General features: G+C 32.7%; 1 protein-coding gene across 1 annotated transcript in view; it reads left to right on the plus strand.

Annotated features, from left to right (window-relative positions):
- The first annotated feature begins 3,527 nt into the window (after positions 1–3,527).
- Positions 3,528–23,481, plus strand: part of LOC123533861 (olfactomedin-like protein 2B) — a 147,073-nt gene continuing 127,119 nt past the window's right edge. The window contains exon 1 of the mRNA XM_045315799.2: positions 3,528–4,081. Within this exon, the coding sequence (XP_045171734.1) occupies positions 3,855–4,081 (227 nt within the window). The 5' untranslated portion in view covers positions 3,528–3,854. The remainder of the gene's footprint in view (positions 4,082–23,481) is intronic.

The following is a 23,481-nucleotide window of genomic DNA, read 5'->3' on the forward strand; positions in this document are numbered from 1 at the left end:
CCGAATGCGATATTTTATGATCCTTTTGAATTTGTTTTCTCAAAATACGGCTAAGAAAGACGACTTTTTGGAATAATCTTTGAATAACATTCGAAAAATGTATAAATGTCTGCAGTAGTGCAAGAGGCGTATGACAAAATAATTTATGTCCATATAAGAAATAAACTGAAATTCGGTGTTTTTTTTTCATTGGTTATAAACTAATTATACCTTTTTAAGTATGCATTTGCCGAAAACGTATTGTTATTCTTTCTAACTGTTCCACGTACTAAAATATATAATTAGTGTACTTACAGATCAGACGTGACTAGATAAATGGAAGAAAGTAGACCAGATTAGAATTAAACGGAGCAGGATATAATATAGCCAGGAAAAAGCCATTTTCTCAGCATGATTCTCTTGTCCGCAAATTATTGCATAAAAAGCATATAGTAGGCAGTGGAACTAAGTATAAAAACTTAAAGTAGGCACTACATATTTTAGATATATGTGTAGTAAACTTTATCAAAGTACACAGTCTGGAAAAAATAAAATATTATGTTCTGAAAAAATGAGCTTGAATAAATGATCCTGTGTAAAATATTTGGGAAAAAATGGAGACCACTCTACTAAGACTATTTTAGGCTTAGGTGACCATTGATCTAGCTTCTCAGGCAAACCATGCACTTTTTACAAAGTATGACCAAAGCATGTATAATTGCTACTGCAGTTAGCAGTTTGAAAAAATAAACTATGTAAAGATCAACTCAGTTAAAGTCCCATGGAAAGTGTAACATTTTGTGAGGTGAAAACAGATGATGTTTTTGAACAAGGAAAAAAGGTCTAGAAATATGAGAAAATCAAAGAAAACAATCTTAGGATTGTTAGACGTATGACTGTGTTATCCTGCATAGCATTTAACATAGATAACTTACTTTTTTACTGCATTGAAATAACAAAGACAGGATTAGGATTGACTAACGGTGTTCACTCAACAATTTCAATCTATAAACCGATGATTTCCCTTGTGTAAAGAGGGCTTAAGGTACGTCTACACGTATGCAGAGATGAAGAAAAATTGCTAGACTTTTATAAAATAATGTCATTTGAATTTATCTAATGTGAAGTTTTAAGCTTATGTTTAGGCTATTGTAACATAAAAGGGCAAAAAATACTGACAAGTTTGAGCATTGCTTTTCCTTAGATGATGCTGTATAAAACTTATTGATATCAATTCCCTAAAGCTGTCGAAGTGAAGGCGTTCGTGCTGATGATTTTGTCGTTTCAGAGATCTTTTATTCAAACGGTTCGCAACATTTAATCAAATAATAATGTAGAACGAAATGAAAACAAAAGTTTCAATATAAGGAATAGTTTTTATTTAATATTGAATTTGCAGTACGCGTAAGTTATTCGGCCAACACACGCCTAGAACAACCAAATATACACTTAATATCTCAGATAGGAAACACGTAGTCACAATTCATTCCTTAAATGTAAGTTGATAAAATATTTTTGGTTTAGCTCAAACTTGCAACACTGCTCCGTCCTTGAGAAATATGTTTCTAATAAAAGCCTTGCAAATGTATACGTTCCTGGGTAAAACCATGTCTCTGAAATAGTTTAAAAATCTATTTCTTTAATCTTTTTTCAGGCAACTTGACACATGTCACGTATATCGTTTGGAGAACTAAGGAAAACAGTAATTACGTAATATGTATGGCGTACGTATGGAATTTATAACAATGTTCTGAGATAACACAGATTTATCCAATCGATTTAATTAACTGTGGTAGCAATATCTGTCAGTATATGGTTGTACTTTATCTAAACAATGTATGAAATCAACAAAGTATTTTCGTGGAATAGAGATTACAGCTAGATTATTTATAGACGATAATACAAAATTTCGACAGCTTAAAATTGTATTTTTGTCACTGTCCTTGGGAATGGATAACTGATGTCGTCACATAGATTTTGCTTTTTCTATGTTTGATATTGAATATTGATAACTATCGAACTTTTGTTTTATCTATACCACATATAAGGCAACTAACGTTAATTGTGTTCTCAAATAATTTTAATAAAATTGATATTATTGTTTTTAGTTGACACGATAAAGAAATCAAAAGACCTATTTTCCTTACATGAATCCGTGACATTCATCCATGTATTCCTTAACATTTTTAATCAACATTTATCTCTTCTGGTACTTGGAAGTTCAGCTGTATGATACAAATGTTAGTGTGTTTGGTAGAGAAATACAAGGGCATAGAAATGTAATGTAATAGTAGTACACATGTCATCAAAGAGTATTTTATGTGACATCACGTGCGCATGATGTTAATTCTTATTTGGAACGTATTTTAAACATGATAGTGTTTTACAAGCTTTACATGCACCTATTAAGATAGTTGGATGGCGGTAAATAAAAAGGTTTTGTGCGATTTCTGGTTAATTTAGGTCATGTTGAATGGATAAACACGACCCATTATCAATCAGTATCAATCACTATATTTTATTCAATGCTTAAAATGAAAAATCGTTGGAATTGGTGCTCGTTTTAGAGACATACTTTATTCGTTTGTTCTTTTTGTATACGCCCTCGTAAACATTTGCCAATAATGTAGTTGAATGCTGTCAAAAACAAGCATCGGTGAGTTGAGGCAAAGATAAGCTATTAAGGAACAAAGCTTTTCTCATAGTTAGTGGGCTACTGAGACAGAAGGATGGTTCAAGCTTACAGAAAGGCGATGTTCAGCGTTTGTTTGGGACAAATATTTTCTGCAATGTAGAAATTGAATAGATACTGCAAGTATGAGCAAAGGTTCAGTTATTTGGAAGTACAACATTAACCAGTCGTAGGCCGAACAGCATTTAGTTGATTCAAAGACAGCGTCTGCTGGGAACTGCAAGAGAACGACCAAAAAGGTAGAGCGGATCAAGCCGTTAATGCCGTTTAGCTGACCATCGTTAAAACAGTGAGTGATTAACTGATCCAAAAGTTGTTTATTCGTAATATAAATCCTTCAAAAATCAATGATACTCAACACATGTAGGTGATATAGCCCGAGGAAACTATATATATATGGACTTTACATATATAGATCTCACCAACTCTTGGGTACAACTTAAGATATTCAACACATTTAGGGCATATTCACATCATATACAGAACTTGACAAACTGCAAAATCTTTGTTTTTGCATCAAAAATCATCTTTTATCATTTGAGTAAAGAGTCGGTTTTATCTTAACGTATGAATATTTAGCGTCTTTCAGTACAGCTATGTTTTGTTATAAATATATAGATCAATAATATAGATGTATGTCTCATATACCATAAGATAGTCAGCGTTTCGTCGCTAGGTCTATGACCCAACCCAGCTTACAAATCAGAAGCAATCAAACATATAAACAAGTAAATTAGCTTTTCTATCGAATATTTCCTACAACCATTCGCTACAAGTTCTATTAGTGCGCCGAAATTTTTCCGATTCCAGTCCGGAGCCAGTATATTTTTATGAACTTATGGCAAATTGGATGCAGCACTATAGAGATTCCAATCAGACATCATCTTGTAATGGGATTTATAGGACCGGTTCATTGTTTGAGGGATATGTATAGTGAATAATCACAAATGGTTATCGGAGAAGTGAATCAAGCCGCAGTTAATGGATGCTGTAGCTCTTATGTAAAGTCAAGTATAGAAGGATAAGTAGTAAAAAAGACCCATTAAGATTGTGTTAAAGAAACGAACTTTCAAAGGCTGAAATACACTTACAAAAACATCGTTTTAGGTGGGGATGATTTTCTTTGTGCTATCTAAGGAGATTTAAATGGTGTTATAGTAATGTTACAGTCGATGTTATCGAGATGGGGATAAAATTAACTTTCGTTTTAGTATTGCAGCTTCAGTATTTCATTTGCAATACTCAAAACGCTGAAGAATGTGTTTATCAATATGATATGAAAGACAACCGTGTGAAGATCACGTGTGGTCAGGGTGCTGTGCTCCATATTGTGGATCAGCATGGAAACACTTTACTCTCGGGTGAAACAAGTACGGTAGAAGAGACACCTATTGTATTTCAACTGAACAGGTAAAACCTTTAAGATTTTACAGTCAGTGATATGTCCTACAACCGTGTTAAAAACGTTAAAATAGTAATCCTATCTATACAAAACACTTCATTAGCATAACACAACTTCCTGCTGCTTCTTTAAAAATATCTTAAATTTCAGACACTATACAAAATATCTTGTTTTAAAACTGACGTAAAATATACATTACAGTTAAAAATAATATTCGACCAAAGTAATATAAGATGATCTGAACTTGTCTACGTTCCGTTGACGTCAATGATGTTGAGTGGAAGGAAAATTGCTAAAGAAAATTACACAAATATTCTTCCTTTAGTATGGTAGTGTGCAATTCTGAAAAGTATAATTCACAATAAGCTGAGATAAGAGAGTTCTATAAAATCTGGAAATGCATTTTCGTCTTTGGGAAGAGTGGTCTGTCGAACTTAACTGTAAAGTATGTAATACACAAATGGAATTCACATAAATAAATTTCTAATATCAGCAAAGCTAGGAGTTCATGTTAGGGACAGTTTAATCAGGAATTATTGATTTATCAGTCAATCTAAGCAAAGGTGTTTAAATATGGATGGCGTTATACAGTCTGAGTTGTTGAAATGACATTACTTTTGCGGAAAATAGTTGGCCGCTGTTGTAGTAAAATCATTAAAAACTATTGTATGGCTTAGTCTGCTCAAAAGGACCATTATATATATATATGTTTTTGACACACAGTGTATAGTTGGCGGAAACTTTCAAGACACTTTTTATATTTTATTACTAGAGAGTCCACAGTTCTGTCGTTGGAAGACTGGACTTTTTCGTTTAAAATGTTGTCTGCATCAAACAAACATAATATTTTCTTCCTTTTTTGTTTGTGTTAATATCTGGAAATTTAAATTAGCATTTAATTTACATTTCCAATATTTATCGAAAGCAAAAACAAGGAAGCATGGATACTACTCTTCAAATGGTGCTTCACATTACACTGGACAGTCATGATATAAAACAAATTTTCTTGTGTAACTGTTGACATAAAACCCTAAAGAAACGTGAATGTTTGGATACATAAGCTTATAAAATTACAATGACATGCATGGTTCATAAATTCCATAAATTTGTACGACGTCTATCGATCATTGACAAAAACCGTTATTTTCTGTTGGTTTTGAAATATATTTCCTGTAGCAAATGCGTGCATACTTGATCCGCTTTTACTTTATTTCTGAAATATTTGATTCTTCGTTTTGTTTATACATTATTTCTAATGTTTAATCATCCTTATAGCAAGCTCTCAGGGACGTGTGCTTGACATGAAATATCACGCCAAACATCATGATCCAAAAGAATAATTTATAGCATTTCTGGCGATGTAGCATGTACTACAGTAATAGAAATTATACAAGCGATCTGTCTTCCACCAAAGTGTATGTTGTCATCAATTAATTATGTTTTTTCTTTGATCAAAGTAGCAGGAGATGGATGTGAGTGAAGTTTCTCATTGTACTATCTTTAAGAGTAAACGGCATCTTTGCTGAACAAGGAGACATTTTAACTAAGACATTTTGACAAAAGATAATGTCAAAATCGTTATTTTTTGCTTAGATGGTATGTTTTAATCTAGTGACATGTTAAAACCAGAAATAACAATCTGGTTCTTAAAGCAGTAAATTGAGACGTTTCGTGTAGCAGAACATAATTTTGCTAACTGCTTTCATGTGGATCATTTTACATGTAAATATGTGAACATCACCTTTAAGGCAAATGTGATCACCTCATGAATTATTCAGGTCACGAACATAAGTTTGGTGAAGAGGACAAAGCTACTTTCATGTCGAGGGTTCAACGCAATAAGGGCGTATCTACATATAGTTATTACGTCGCCAAGTTCTCTTCATCATTCATCTGAAGTCATCATTGAATGGTATTGGCGAATCTTTATTGATTTAATGTATCTTATTTTTCTGTGCCTTAACACACCAGCAACAATTAAACTAATTAAATTTAACTCTGCAGTGGATTTTTTGCAGATGACAGTTGCAAGGCGGTAATTCTCGTTTGTTTTACTTTATCTTTGTAGTTCTCCGTATGCATTCATTATGTGCACATCCGTACACACACCTTGGTATGGTACCGTTTTAGTTTTTTTTTTTTGCGTTCTTTGAACATGGCTGTTCCATGCTTGTAATGATCCTTTTCGATAAAATATATATATCATACATGACCTTTGTCAAAGATGCTGCTTTGTAGGCTACATACTTGTAAAAACGTTTGCAAGAAATCAACTTATGACCAAAATAGGTTAATATCCATTGTATTAAGTCTCATAGGATGATATTACTTTTATTGCGACTGGCATATGTAAGAACGAAATAATGTTACTGGCATTTTAAGTGCTCCCAATAGTATTCAAAACAAGTATCTGAGATTATGCGATATTTGACGACTGAATACATACTAGTTACTACAAAAAAAAAGAAACCCCGAAATATTTGTTATTTCAAAATTTGTAGTGATCTGAACTTCGTCTTCACTGGAATTTCATAGAAGATATTAAAATTAATTAATTTTCTTTCAGCGTTCATTTTAAATTTAGTATGTTAAATCGATACTAATCGATTCTGTTTCAATGATTTAAATAGTATACCAATGGAAACTGAACAATGATCGACAATGAATATTTTATCAGAATTTCATGCTCTAGCTATGATCTCTAATGCTTGTACTTGTCAATATCTGTATGGATATGCCTCTGAAATGCCTTCAGAACACAACAGACAGTACTGTTTAATGGCAAATGTAACTTAATTTTTATGCAAATAATTCGCCGACGTTATGTCATTGTGCCGAAATGTTCAGACCATTTTGCGACACGGAATTTACCACAAATTGATTGATTACGATAACCATTTTGCGTTATCTAAGTCTGGTCGTAATCAATATCCACTTCGATAATATTTTGAAAATTTCTTTTCTAGATTTCTTAGCAGCATCTTGTATGCAGGGTTTTAAGTCTACGATGGAATGAATAACCTTTAACCGTAAATTTTGTTACAATATTTTTAAATGGACTCTACGAATGAAAATTTTAGCTTACATTAATAAGATTGCAGGAGGACTAAATCAAAGATATGGCTAAATATTCTTAGAGTGTGTGCTCCGGTTCCTTGTTTACGTTGACTTCAATAATAAATCCAACTGTGTCTAATACTGGCTGTAATCTCCACTCGGATATATTGTAGCCTATAAGATATTATATTGATAGCACTGGATTCATAGAAACACACCATAAATCACCGCGGTTCTGTGTGAAATTTCATTCGGCCAGGTTTAAAGTAGTAGGGATTCTGTGTTTCGTAAATATTAGATATAATAATTTCATTTCAAAGGGTTGCGACTTTGATGTGAAAAGTTCAAAACTTTTGATTTTCTTTACAGATTCAACTATGTGCTTTACGTAGTTTAACAGCACACAAATAACAAAGAACTAAATATAGAAATTGCATGTTGACCGTGTTGATTAACATTGAAAATATTTATTTGAAATGACGGTTCGGTGAGCTGTTGCCATTGATGTCAAAACTGACATTTCGGTAATGAAATGCAAGAATGAATACCTGAAATATAGTACATTTTATTGGTATTAAAAGCTGTTCGGCCATAAGTGCCATTCTTAGCAGTGAACATTTAAGAACAAGGCTATATTAAATTCGTTTATTTGACTTCTGAGTTTTATATTGGTTTAAGTTTTGTTATTTTTTACATGTTTCATATCAAATAAATACATCTTCATTGTAATAATATCACATGATTAGCGTTTTTTAAAAGCCAGTCAGCGGTCCGTTTGTTATGCTCAACATAAGTGAGACTGAAAAATGTGTCAAGTACTGGTATACCGTCCAGCAGTTACACAAAATCGAAACAAATTTCATCTAGAAAGAGTCTCTTTGGGTCTATATAATGCATTTCTGGTTCCCAGCCTGCAAATGCAATTGCAATTTAGGCGATTTTATTGTTGTATTACAATCGGCTTATTACTGAGAAATAAACTTTTTTTGCCTTTAAAATCAATTAGATTTCGTTTGGTTTCGCCTCTTTTGATTGGCCAACGGTTTTATTTAGTTTAAATCTGTTGGTCTTAATGTATTGGTTTTTTGATTTTATTTCTGTAATTCCATTTTAATAATGTAGTCAGAGTGTTTTAATTTGGTTACATCACGCCAAATAATTAAGTCTTCTAAAAGACATTTTACATTAGTGACTTCTCAGTGTTACATGTAAAGTAGTCCTAAATGTAGTTCCATGTCGTTGATGAAATATGGTATTATAAGGTATATAAGGATGAAGCAGTTTTATTGTTAGCTATTGCATTGAGAAAAGATCTAGACCACTTTCATTGTAAAGTTGCAGGCTTTTGTTTTATTCATTGAGACAGTGTCTACATACGCGTTATTGCTATACAGCAAAGTTCATGTAGTTATTTTTTTTTCAAAACAGATTTAGTTTCTTATAATAAAAAGCATCTCAATATATTTTATTTTTGGTAATAAGACATGTTATACTAACTTGGTATATATGGTTTTCATATCAAAGCGACACTGGTTCTCATCATTCAAAAGCAATCTCAATTAAATTATGATTTCTCGCACTGAAAACAAGGTAAAAACTGCCTCTATGGAACAAAAACCCTATCGAAATACTAGGCCGTCGAGACAGTCTGGAATTACTGTAACGCCAAAATTATATAAACTATTTTGATGCGTTAGCTTGTTTTATTACATTAAGTTGATTGTCACTGATGATTTGTTTCATATCGCATTTATTCAAAGATAAGTACCAGGATTAATTCTAAATGCTCCTCTGTTTGATGATAGAATTTGATTCTAACACCTATTAATCTTAATTGTAGAATTGCAGACGTATTTAACAAGTATAGCTACAGACGTAATTTGATCTTTTTGTTACAATAATACAGAATTTGAAAAAAAGGTATGTCTGTGTTTGGGGTGCTCTGTGCTTCCGGGAAATCTACCCTTACTTTTTATCTTCTGTAACCAACTGAAAAATAATCTAAAGACACTTTCCTGACAAGATATCTCATAACCTGACTTTTAAGGAGATGAACATTACAAACTTCGTAATTGCTCGCGATCGTTATTTATCAAAAATACTAAACGTTTTACTGGAACCGGCTACACTCGTTTTGCTCAAAGACAATAAGAAGGTAAGTAAGAAGGTCAAGAATAGTAACTCTTTCCTTTCATTTTGCCTTACGTCAAACACTAACAGACATTCGCACTTGCATCCGATGCTCTTGCTTGCAAAATACAGATGACTATTTCTTTTAAAATGCGAACTATGAAATACATCATTTGATATCTTCCGGAAGAAATTACATATAAAATGATCTGAACAAATAGTTGTTTAAATTCATGTATTTACACTTTCTTCAAGGTCTCTTTTGACATTGCATCAATCCGTGATTCACGAAGACTGATTCAGCATGCCGGTTTGTGAAAAAAATAAATTTGATTTGTTTCGCTTTATAATTTGATTTTACATTTCTTCAGAATACGGGCGCTTAAAAGGACAATGATATAATTGTATTAACACACAATTTATCCAGAATACAATTTCTGTAAAAGTTAAAAGGCTATTTTAGTTATTGTCTCAAAATTCTGAAAACTGAAAACATATTCAATTTGTATTATTATAAAATCTAAAACAATTATGCACAAGAGTTTATCCTAATTGGTATATATTATTGCTGATGCTTTAAATTAGAAAAAAATATTGCATTGAATGGTGAAAGACAACTGTGATATATTGCTGATACGTGTCAAATGCCAAAAAAAATACAAAATGAATATGCTTTACACGCACTTAACTCATGCATGCCCAACTTGATTAATATGTGAACATTGACTCATCCTTATATAAAACCATGAATTGTTATATATCCGGAATATGACATTTATCTCTATACCCACGAACCTAAATGATCAATCCACATAATAGCTACTCCATTGACATTTTTGGATCATCAATCCAGCAGAATTATCTTATTTTCTATTATGTCAGTTAAAGTTGCAGAGAAGAGCTTGATCAGATATGAGCCGCGCCATGGGAAAACCAACATAGTGGCTTTGCGACCAGCATGGATCTAGACCAGACTGCGCAGCCTGCGCATCCGCGCAGTCTGCTCAGGATCCATGCTGTTCGCTTTCAAAGCCTATTGCAGTTAGAGAAACCGTTAGCGAACAGCATGGATTCTGACCAGACTGCGCGAATGCGCAGGCTGGTCTGGATCCATGCTGGTCGCAAAGCCATTATGTTGGTTTTCTCATGGCGCGGCTCATGTAGATGTGGAATATTGTTATTCAAATTTAATATCCCCAAAGGGACATTCAATACAGGTTCTTGAAATTGAAATAATAGATAAATAATTTATTATGTTTTGGATACAACCGCGTTTGTGATATAATGAAATAAAATAAACTGTCATTTTTATGAAAATGTCTCAATTCACTTGGTAATTTATGTCATATCATTTTTAAATAGTAAATTTAGTGTCTCCCAAACAACTGTGGCACAAAGAACGCAACAAAGCAAAACAGTAGCAGTCTTGTATTAATTATGCCCATGAGATTAATTTATTTAAGGCAATGGATGCAATAGTTAACACCATCGCAATCCATAGCACCGCCTTAAACTGACTGTGCTCAGTTCTTATATAATACAGAGCATGTTTCCAAGGACAATAACTGTATCAACATTGAGTGCAAGTGCGTGGATCGTCAAGTGACTTTTCAACAATTTCCACGACTTATGCGAAATAACTAACAGTCTATCTAACGTGTTGCTTTCACGATTATCATTATCTGAGTTAACAAAGCCGTTGGTAAGAAATTAATCAATTTTGTACATTTGATGCAGCTTTTGTGGTGATCATTAAACAAACATTTGTGTTTGAAGTGTTTAAGTAGAAGAAAGAAACATTATACATTTGAACGATGTGTTGTCTCCTTTGGATAACATTTACTATGTGCGTGCTTGTGTAAATACTGTGTTTTTGAAGATGGTCACTGACCTCCGCTACCGTCATTGATAGAGTATAATGAATGTTGTTTCTTACTGCATTTGGCGATGAATCAAACAGTACCTCGGAGGACACTAAACGACTAGCGTAATACATATTTAATGGGTATAACTTTGATCAGTAGAAAAGATCCAAACAGAATATTATGAAATCAATATGCATCTGCTTTCTCTATTACGGGGATTGGCGCTGACAACTTCTGTCTATAACAGGTTGGTACTTGTCTGACGACTTCTGTCTATATCATATTGATGCTTGTCTGTATCTGACGACTTCTTTGTATAACAAATTTTCCCTTCTCTGGGTAACGACTTCTATCTATATCAGATTTGCGGTTGTCTGTGTTTGACGACTTCTATCTATGTCGGATTGGTGCTTGTCTGCGATTGACGACTTCTATCTATATCGGACTGGTGCTTGTCTGTGTTTGACGACTGCTTTCTATATCAAATTGGTGCTTGTCTGTGTTTGACGACTTCTGTCTATAACAGATTGGTGCTTGTCTGTGATTGACGATTTCCACCTCTAACAGATTTGCGCTTGTCTGTGTTTAACGACTTCTATCTATATCAGTTTGGTGCATGTCTGTATCTGACGATTGCTATTTGTAAGATACTGGCGCTTGTCTGTGTCTGAAAACTTGTTTGACGACTTATATCTATACCAGATTGGTGTTTGTCTATCTGACGATTGCTGTTTTTAAGATACAGGCGCTTGTCTGTGTCTGGCGACTTCTCTATATAGCAGATTTTCCCTTGTCTCTGTAAGACCAGCTTTTGTCTGTGTCTCTGACAGATGGGCACTTGCCTATCTCTGTCACATGCATGTGAAATTTGTCTAACAGATTGGCATCTACCTACTTTGGACGCCTGAAAGCCTAACATAACAGATATTTCTCTGTAGAAATGTTAGGAAGAACTACATGCAATTACGTACTTATCAAACTAATTTTAATTCTATGTAACTATGTAGATATTTAACAAAATGAATAATCTTTATGCGAGATGACGACGTATCTATCTACCTTTCTTCTACACATTGTTTATTGCACATTCTTTATGGTTTATATATTACTCGTTTAGAAAACTATAATATGTTAATGTTTTATTGCTTCAAGTGAAATTCATGTAATTGTCAGATCCAGACAAACGTATTGTTTCAGTCCGTGACAATTTATGTTTAAGAAAAAAATGATAGCTATTGTAAATGAAAGGCGGAACAATGTCTGTTTTTATTCAGTTAGCAGCATCTTGTCTGCTGGTGTTTAAGTGCACATGAGTTTTGATTAATTTATTCTGCTAAAACTATTGTATTTCCTCTCCATGCAGTTTGCGATTTTGCATTGACGATAATGATTGATTTTGTTTTCATTGAAGTTTAATGCCACTACAATCGGGCCGTGGCTAGAAAACCAAACGATCATTTTCTATACAGCGTTCATTGTTATGGCAGGAAATTGGGAAACAAATTGTTTTCGAAATTTTGGCTACACAAATATTGTGAAATCAAATTGTATACGTATATATAAGTGAATTCTTTGTTAAACGTTTGCTATATACTAGTAATATGCATAAAACATTTTATTTAATTTGCACGTGCCATTGCAAATGTTATACATGCATAAACCCTGAATGACTGTAGAAAAAATGTGTACACATTTCGAAATATACATCACCATTACGTTTTAAATAATAAATAGGTGGCTTTTTCTTCTTTTATCATTTCAATAAAACATAGTCTAGAAACATTGACTTTTCATGAACATGGATTGTGCCAAACTTTTCCATTTCATTTCGTATTTTCAACTGAAAGTCGATTTACTAGTATTTTTCTAGTTTATAGCCTGAAATTAGATATATCGGCTTCACGCTGAATTAAACACTAGAATGTGGCTCCAGATAAGTGCAGGATATTATCAATTTCAAATCGAAAATATAATATGAATTTCTTTTCATTTTGGACGTAATTTAAACGTGTTGAATGAAAAGTTTAACACAGTTTTATTCAGTGGAACCGTAATCATATTCTAACGTCTTCTATGCTCTAAACAACGCCAACGTCAAAATGTAATTATACAAATGTAAAACCAATACTATTTTACGGCTTTGTTTTATTCCCGCGACGTCAAAACTGTGATCAAAATAGTAGTGCATGATTAAGAATTTTAAATAAACGTGAGTCAGAACCCTGATACCAAGAACAGCTAAAACGCTGCTGTATAACATCAATGTTGTATGGTGTACCTAACCTATTGACAGTATCTTTTACGTATTTACGCAGAAACCCCATTCACGAGTGTCTACACCAGACATTTGGAGAAAAAGTGATTACAAAAAATTCTGAAGACACGCCACCTTAATCGTTAAATGACAAATAGTAAGTAGATGGTCAGTACTGCTGAACATTATTTACTTTCAAAATCGCATTGTCAGACAACTATCCGCCTTTGTTAATAAATAAATGAATGCTAGTAAAATAACTATATCACATAGGTCAGTATGTTATTCAATATAGTCTTGTATGTATGTATGTATGTATGTATGTATGTATGTATGTGTAAATATCGGATTTACACAGAAATACAAAAAGTCAGTAGGACACACCTTGGAACGGTCACTTGAAAACACCATGGGTAAATTGGGCACAATGTACCTGTTTTATTTTCTCCTATATTGTAACATTACCTGTGATATAGGACAGTGTAAATAAAAAAAGGTTAAGGTTCCCCTCACACTCTAACAGTAACAAACCGTAAAATAGTTAAATAATATATTACAAGATGCTACGTTTGACTGAAGAGATATTAACACAATGCAACCACTGGGGCGTGCTTAAGCGTTGACAACATAAACCCTCATATATATATAAATATTAATGTGTTTTGTATTCAGAAAGCTTTAGAACACCATTTAGCTTCATCATTGTATATTTTTCGTTCTGTTCCACTGGCTGTTTGTATTTTATCTGCTCATAAACTACAATCTACGATCAATACTTGAATTATGTATTTATGCTTTTCTGTTGAATGCAATTACTAGTATTGCAATGCGGAGTGAGAATGAAAGCATGTACAAATCTTTAAGACGTTTTGTCTGAACTTTGCCAGTTAAATGTGTTCGAACATTTATTGTTCTAACAGCAAAAAGACTGAAACGGACAACAAAATTTATGTTGCGATACAGTTGTGTCATATTGTGACTTTTCCGAGCCTTTAATGATGAAAGAAGATGTCAGGTTCTCCCCAAAGCATTGTTTCGTGCACCTGGGTAGAACCACCAACTTTGCATGGCCCAGTTGGATGACTTCGTGACAGGACAAACTCTACCTCATGCCAGGTATCGAACCCACAGCGTTTACTAATTATACGAAAGGCTTAATTAATGCATATTTAGCGTCGATAAACTGCTCTGTTGTAAAGAAGGAAAATAGAATATCACAAAGTCAACGTGCGTCTGCTTTCTCTAACAGACGGATGTTTGTTTATGTTTGACAAATCTGTCTGTTATCTGTCTGATAGACATAAGAGATTCTCTGTAAGAATGTCAACAAACAAAAGTGCAAACATTTGTCTATGGCAGAAAAACGCATTAGTTCTATGTAATAAGTTTACCGCAAAATATCTTATTGTATCAGTATTTCTCCTTTCAACGAATTGAATTTTTTCGAGTTTACTTCATGTGATTGTGATTTAGTGCAATGTCATTCCTCGATTCATATCCACGATTTATCAGTTACTGCTTTAACTGGCAGATACAAAAAAAACAACAACAAAAAACAAAAAAAAAAACTATTGCTTACTATAATATAGGTTCATTGATAAACGTATTGTCTGTATGAATTTATACTTGTGTTTAAATGAATTGATAATCATTGTAACAAACTCTAAATTGTTTATGTTACTAGTAAAAGTTCATATTTGTAGTGGCAGTGCAGCAACAACAACAAAAAAAAACCCCACAACTTATAATAGGCTTTTGAATATATTTTCAATAAAGTTTCAGTAGATGTATTTATTCACAGTAGATACTGGAAGTTAACGATATTTTGATTAATAAAAATATATTTAAGGCGTTTATTTAGGATACCCACCATTTAAAAAATGTTTGTTTAAATACCTCTTCCTAACAAAATTTATGCCGAAAATAAATGCTAAGTCATCAAAAATGGCTAATAATGTACCAAATGTTGAAGCAGCAACATATTTTTAAAATTTTTGTTTTTCCCATTGAAAAATATAGGTGGGGGTAATTATGTCAACATGTAAAAGAATTACATAATACTGATATTACCATGTATTCTTATAGTAACCTGCAAGACTTGAAATCCCTATAACTTTAGTTATTATATAAATTAAGTATCCCCTCTTTTCAATTTTACTTAATTTTAAATATGCTTAAACAATGGGAGAAGAAAATGCTCTATTAAATAAAAACGTGTGCGGTGACCTGTGCGTGATATGCTCTTACATTCCTTAGAAACTAGAAACTTACGTTCTTCAAGCTGACAGAGTATGAAAAAATTCTTAATTGTACAAAAAATTTGATATTATATTCTTAAGATAACTTTGCCGCTTCTAGATTTAGTTGTTTTTGTTACACGTGTCTGGTAGCAAAGCAAGATTTGTTAGAGATAAAACTTTCAAATACGTTATCAGTATAACAATTGCTTCTGAAATTAGGCTATAACTATAAATTAGGCTATAATATCATATCTTGTTTCAAAATCTATTATTGAAAAATGTTTTTATATGACTACTTAGAATATTTTGAACCTCTATAGCCTTATTTTGTAGTAAACGCAGAAATTGGTTGTCGTTTAAATGTTATGTTTCCGACATGAATAAGACATTTCACCACAACTCGACCTGTTTTTCAATGACAGATGTGTGTGTACATAAGGGTCATAATATGAATCTACTGAAGACAGTTAAGGGAAAAGAAACGGAGATACTTCAATCCGTTTTGTAAAATAACGTAAGTTTCAATGCTATTGGAACAGTCATTCTTGATCCGTCAGGATTATTACAATTGTTTAAGTTGACATACAGAGGTTTCATATACACTAGGTACTTACAGTGTACTCTGAAGCATATTGTATTAACCTTTTTGTCCAATTCAACAGATATTGGCAACAACAACATCAGTCTGCAAAAACAACATCGTATTCTTTCATACATTGTTATATATTTATATTGCGTCTGGCACATGGCAATAACAAATATATGTTATTCTCATTTAAAAGCACCCTGAGCGTATTCAACCGTATTTCTTGCGATTTGGGAAATGGATAAATAATGTATCTCAGAAATCGGTAGACATTTAATTGAATTTGCATTCAGTGGTGATATTATCACGGTTACATCATACTGTAATGAGTCTAGGATATAGTGATGCGCTACCTTGATGCCGAACTGATAAAATATTCAGGTTTACATGTCAGAATATTGTCTAGAACTTATATAGCTGCATAACCATCTGCGACCACTTGTTGAAATCGCTCAACCAGGATTCCCTCTATCTGTGTTAATGAAATTGGCACTGATCAATTCAGGAAGCCCACAGAGCATGAACGAATCTTCTAAGGTGAGGCTCTTGCGTATACCTGAGTATGTGTATAAGACGTCTGTACTAGAACAATGATGCCATTATGATTTAAGTAAGTATACTTACATTTAAAAAGAACTGAAAAGAAACAAACTTATAACAAAACAAAGTTGGTTTGACCTCTCGGAAAACGGCTGCATTCAATTCAAACATCAGGTATTTGCCGAAATACAGCTGTCATCGGACAGCTTGTTCGAATACTTGTGCTTTTTCATCATTAAGTTTATGTGTAGTGCACAAAGCATATGAGCTCTGATTAATCCTGCATGTTTTGTGTCACATGACATCATTCAATGACATTCCGTGTAAATAAATGTAAACGTGTTTTGTGAAATTTTGAAATAGAATTTACTTTAATACGCAATACGTCCTTTTAAACTGATCAGTAACGAAACTCCTTTCATATTTTATAGTGTATTTCTCCTGAATCATTATGCATTTAATGCGAGACTATTTCACGAAGACAATTAAAACACACAAATAAAGGAACACAACCGGACCTCCCTTTAAAAACGGCAAAATTTCAATGTGGTTTAAACCGGTTAAAATTATGTACCGCTTTTCACTCTTAAAACCAACAAATTTCCTAAGTTATAGAACTGTGGAAATTAAACTTTTCTGTTAGTTGAAGCCTTTACACACGTAATGGTAATATATAAAATTTATACACTACCTTTGCTAAAGACAGAGCATAAAGAGAATCACCACTACTAAAGGAACGACAAAACAGGCCCGAAAACGATATCAAAGAAACTCCCAATTGGCTTTAAGAACGGCCAATCAAGGAAACAATCGAGTAAAAATTAAAGTCTTACAACTTCTAAAAATACAACTGAAAACATGACAATGTACAGAATTTTAGTGAATAAAATCACCGCACATACAATGTCATAGAAATGTCTTGAACTTATAATAAATTAAAATCTGAATTAACATAGTAAAATTTAGTAAATCATTTTCACAATTTATAATAATGGTAGTCCAACTGAAGACGTTTATTTGTAATATGCTGTTATCGCTCATTGAAATCGTCAGCGCGACTACACGCTCTGGCAAATAGAAATAATTGGGGAATATATACCCCTTAAGATGTTGAAAGAAATTTACAACACTTCAACTGAAATAACACTACCAAAAATAAGCTGTATTGAAATGACAATAATATTGCAACAACGTGAGCTTCTCTCTTGCAAATTGCTTTTATTTTAATTAAAGCAATCAGTTTAGCATTAAAGAAAATATGTGCTGAAGGAGTACATAAAGAAGAAAAATCAAACGATTTAACTTCCGGAATGTGCATCATATAGACGCGATTCAGTTTAGCTTTGTATATGGTTTGATGCTTCCCGTATCAACGAAGGTACGAGTAAGTTATCAATATTGCAAACATTGGTTTTAGCCGTCCCTGATGTTTTATTATCGTTGAGGATTGTCTATAATTCTTTTATGCACATTGCAAAGTGCTGTTGGCGAAGATCCAGGTAAAAATCTCCAAGGAAATTATACGATGGGCACAATAAATATTTAAAGGGGTCCAGAATGAATATTATAAAATCAACAGTAGTTTTTTATCTCCCACACGATGTCTACGCCCCTAGCAACGCCCATAACAACAGAGGTAAACAATAATGGCAATTACTTACTGCACAAGGCAATTACTTATTGCACAATAATCACAATTACCTTTCAAATTAATTGTTTACTTTTCTGATATATAACCGAATTTTAGATCTTCTTATTTTGAACCTCTTTCAAGATTAACAACAGCCTTTATCCTATTGATGAATGTCTTTTATTGAATACTGGTTCGTTGATTACTGTTTTGTTGGCAGACATACTGTTACTTCGACCATTTTAATGAACACCTGCCTAAGGGTATTGATAGCAAAGCAGATGCAGTTGGCATATTGGTATATACGTATCGCCTGCAGTTTTGACATGCGTATTAGTTATCTGTTGGAAAATATTTGTATAGAGTTTTTTCCTTTCAATTTCATACCAACATAATGTATTACTTTATATTTGTAGAGTAATGAAACTAGAGATGATAAAACTCGCAGTGTGTGAGTTTTGCATTAAAGCGCTAACGGTCTGAAAAACCATGTCCAACCAAGGATAAAAGATCCTTGAGCCTTGCTTCGAATTCGGGAAGTTTTTTAAAATATCAAACTAGATGGACAGATTTCTTAAAAGAGTGATGCGGGATTTCTAATCGCAGCGACTATAGACTCAAGTGGATGGAAGTCAGCTGTTTCAGGGGTTCAGAAGCATATTCTAAGGCCCATATTCGTCAACGGTTTTTAATACTGGACTTACGCTTTGGAAGATTGTCGGGATAAAGTATAAGGGTTTGTTCGCAGTTCCTCGGTGTTGTTTTGCCACTGACTTGGTCCCAATGTGTTTTTAATGAGTTTGAGTTTGTCTGTTTTATTTTATCTATCTTTTATATGTGTATTTATATCGTTTACATATACATAATTACGCTTGCCATTCCTATTGAAACATTGTCCTTGTTGTCTATCTATGTCATTATGTTTTAAATGCGGCTATATTTATCGTTTACACATACATATATGCACTCTCTATTCTTTTTGGGAAACTTTGTTATTGTTTTAAGAACGCCAAATATGTATTATGCCAGAACTTTTGTACATTGAAAATAAATCTAAAATGCTGAATAATTGCTGATTTGCCAGATGTATGCATAATCTAATGAAAAATCGGCCTACTTTTTGAACTTTAATGGCTAAATTAATAGGTAAATATATATATATATAAATGGATGTTCAAATTTCTAAGTAAATGAAATGATGAATACAATGGCTTCTTCAAGTTATGCTCTAGTAGATAGAAAATGTACACCGCAAATTAAGTTCTAATATATATATATAAGAAAACTTGAAACTTGATTTCATTACGTTTTATGTATTTAATGAACTGAAAACATAATGTTTGTTGCATGAAAACTATAATTATTATACATGAGAGAGCATATGCCATCGATAACAGTAAAATTTATCAAGTATTTTGTTTCTTGTTTCAAACAACATTCGTTAGTTATTTGAGATAAAATGGTGACATTATAAGAGTAATGCGACACAAAGCAAACACACTAACACACACTCACACAAAGCAAACACTAGATCAAAACGAAAAAATAAAGGAACACAGTGGGGCACCGCCTTGGAACGGTCAGTGGCATAACCACCACTGTGGCGTACTTAAACTGGTTTATGGTGCATCTAACCTTACTCTTACCTCCACCAAAGTCACAGGACAGTGTAGATAAAAGTTATCCCCGCCTGGAAGCATTGACTAAAGAACACTAAGAAATGTGTTCAGAAAACAAGAACGTACATGGGCTGCTGTTTTTGACGACTTTAGAGAGCTCATTAATCAAATCTAGAACAGGATCCACTGGATGCATAGAGCGAAATAAACCGGTAGAAAAGTAACTGAACTTTTCATTGGGAACGGTAAATTTGATTAATCTTAGAACATGAAGTTCGGGTCCATCTAAATAATAATGGTTATGTAAGCGTAGATTTTTTATCTTTGAATTAACGGATGTAATGTGTTTATTATAATAAGCAGATGCTGAGCTGATAGAGTCAGCAAAATAAAATCGATCCGTTGATCCTTTGATAGCAAAGAATGTAACCAAGCAAGACAGTAACGGTTTGATTGTGTCTGTACTGGAATGGTAATGACGCCTTTATGCACCGGTCTTAGAAGATCTCAGATATACTGACAATTGTAAGACCTATTTTGATCTCGCATGCTGCGTAAAAGCGTTTATGTTCTCTTTTAACTGGTACTTCTCTATTTACCCGACTCAGTATATCTCGGTATGTAACAAGAGACAGACTTTCCTCAACGTCAATATAATACACGCTTCTTTATCATTTACAAAGTGACAGTTTGTGACTTAGTATCATATCCCGTTCACAAGTGCTGTCTTATGATTGATGATTAATATAACTCCTCTCGGAATTTAATTTATTGCTGTTACAGTCGTGCACATTTCATTGATTGCTTCTTTAATTGTCAGATACATCGTTACTGGCGTTTTCATGCTTCTGGGCATATTGAGATTAAACCGTCCGTCCGTCCGTCCGTCTGTCCGTCTATACAAATAAAGTTTTACCATTTTTGCTACAGCCCACAATAATAACCTGATAAAATTAATACTTACACTTCAAAATGACCTATACATAAGTGACTTTGACCGTCATATGACCTTCACCTTCAAAATTAAGATCACAAAAAAAGAACACTTTATGGTAACAGCCTAATTAAATGACCCGATTTAGTTGAGACTCACACTTAACAATACCTCTGGCAAAACTAACTTACTAATCTATTCATAAATGATCTTGATCCTCATATAACCTTGACCTTTCGAACTTTAAAACTTAATAATGAATATTTTGGTCATATAGCGTACATACATGACCCAATTTATATTCACACATTAAACAAAACTTGTAGCAAGACCTACAAACTAACCTATATATAGATGACCTGTCCTTCATATGATCTTTAATTCTGAAACCTCAAAAAAAAAAAAAAAAAAAAAAAAAAAAAAAAAAAAACAACATCTTTTTTTTATACACCAAGGGGCATTAATTTACGTTTTGACGTATAAAGGCATATTAAAATTAATTAAGCATTTTTATTTGATTCGTATACGGATGCATGAGCAATAAAAACTTTAAAGTGACTAAAATTTACTTGTACACACAATTCACAGATTTGCAAACATGTACACTTTCATTTTTCATTTTGCCAGAAAATAATGTTTTTTATTCTATGCCTCCACAAAAACATCTCATAATTTTTATTAATGATATGGGCATCATTTACTAAAATAGTTACTTTTATACTAACGTTAAATGTAGAACATCCTCATCAAATGAATTTAAATATACCAACTAAATGTATTTGTAGAGCTACATTCACAATTTAATAATCTATGGTATTACAATGTAATTTATTACTACAGAAACATCCAGGTGTTTAGTGGAAGTACATATTTGTACTGTGTACATATATGATTTTATGTTTTACCTAACACACATAACTGTTTATACATAGAAACATAGTAATTTCATGTTTACTTAAATACTATGAAATAAATCTTAATATCTTCATATATTAATTTAGGTTTAATATAGTTTTATAATAGTAAAAACCGTGCTTAAAATTCAACCTTTTAGCAAAATCTTTCAGGTCATCCTGGTGACCATAGGTAAATTTTACCAGTCTTTGTTTTTGGGCGAGAAAATATATTATACTACATATATATATAATATATTCTGTTATTATAGTACTTGTAATAAACTTTTGCGAAATGTGAAAGGTCTATCTTTGTACTTACTATTTAAACACTTATCAATGTACTATTCAAATCGTCATGAGTCTTTTCAATGTATATGCATAAGAGAGTTTCACTTAAGCTGGTGTTTGGGAAGTGAGTGGCAACCGTTTGTAAATAGACATTGAGCCGAGTCTGTTTAAAATCTGTCATTACTTCCTTTGATTGTATTATATGCTTCCAAAATCGTTTTAGTTACAAGCGTTTGTTAAAAATTTCGTATGTTTGCGTCATTTTTGATAGGTCTGATATTTGAAGCTCATTACGTTGCATTCAAAACAAATGTAATATTTCAGAAAAGGCAAAACAGTGTTTAATTATTTTGTTTTCTTTTCTAAAGGAGACTTTCTTGATATAACTATCGGTAATACAGCTGCGTCTGACATGCACAATTAACTGTCAGATTCGTATTATGTGCGAAATCAACAGCGTCGTGGAGGATTTGTAGAAATTCGTTTTCACATATTTATGTGTCTGAGCTGATCAAGTAGACAAAAATATGTAATAGACGAGTGCATATTTTGACATGTTTATATCCTTTTGCTCTTTCTTGACAATTATTACGTCATACTCAAATATTAAACAATAGAGAAACTTTATCTTTTCATGACAGTTTGCAAATTCTGTAATTACTGGAGATCTGTTTGTCACATGTAACAATATATATTCAAAGCAGACAGATAAAGACTTTTGAAAGGTGTCTACTACATATCTTTTCGTCAAAGTAAGCAGCGTCCAGTGTAACAATGACAACACAATTAAGCGGGTACAAGTACACAAAACTTGCAAAGCCAGAAAGTTCAGGCCTATTGTAATATTTTCTGATGTTTGATATAATTTGTATTTAATGATTATGTACAAAAAAAATGTTGCAAACGAATATTTTGATATACAAATATCATAAGGCAAACTGATATCTTACTATATCAAACCAGTGGTTTCTCTACATTCCGATGGTCGTCTTCGCGTGTTTTCGTTCATACATCGGATCGATAATCCTGTATGCTAAAAAAACAACACATCTACTGCAAAATATCAGAATCGTGAGTGCCTCTTTGCTTGCATTATGTTAACCTTTTGAATAGGATGCAGAAATGAACCAGCTACAGATAAATGCATTGAACTATTCAACAATCTTTGCATCATAAATGCAATGCTGTTTCACAAGAAGGACGGAAGTACTCAGTAACAATTTGAAGCAAAAATCAAAAGGTTAATATATACTGGCAATATTATAATACACAATAATTTCCCTTAGATGAAACTATGAAATGAATTTTAAGGAAAGAAACGTTTAACAATCTGTCCCATAACTGTCGATAGTAGCTTTTGATTCCAATT

The sequence above is a fragment of the Mercenaria mercenaria genome, chromosome 12 (genome assembly GCF_021730395.1).
Source record: "Mercenaria mercenaria strain notata chromosome 12, MADL_Memer_1, whole genome shotgun sequence".
In the NCBI taxonomy this organism is placed as follows: Eukaryota; Metazoa; Mollusca; class Bivalvia; order Venerida; family Veneridae; genus Mercenaria; species Mercenaria mercenaria.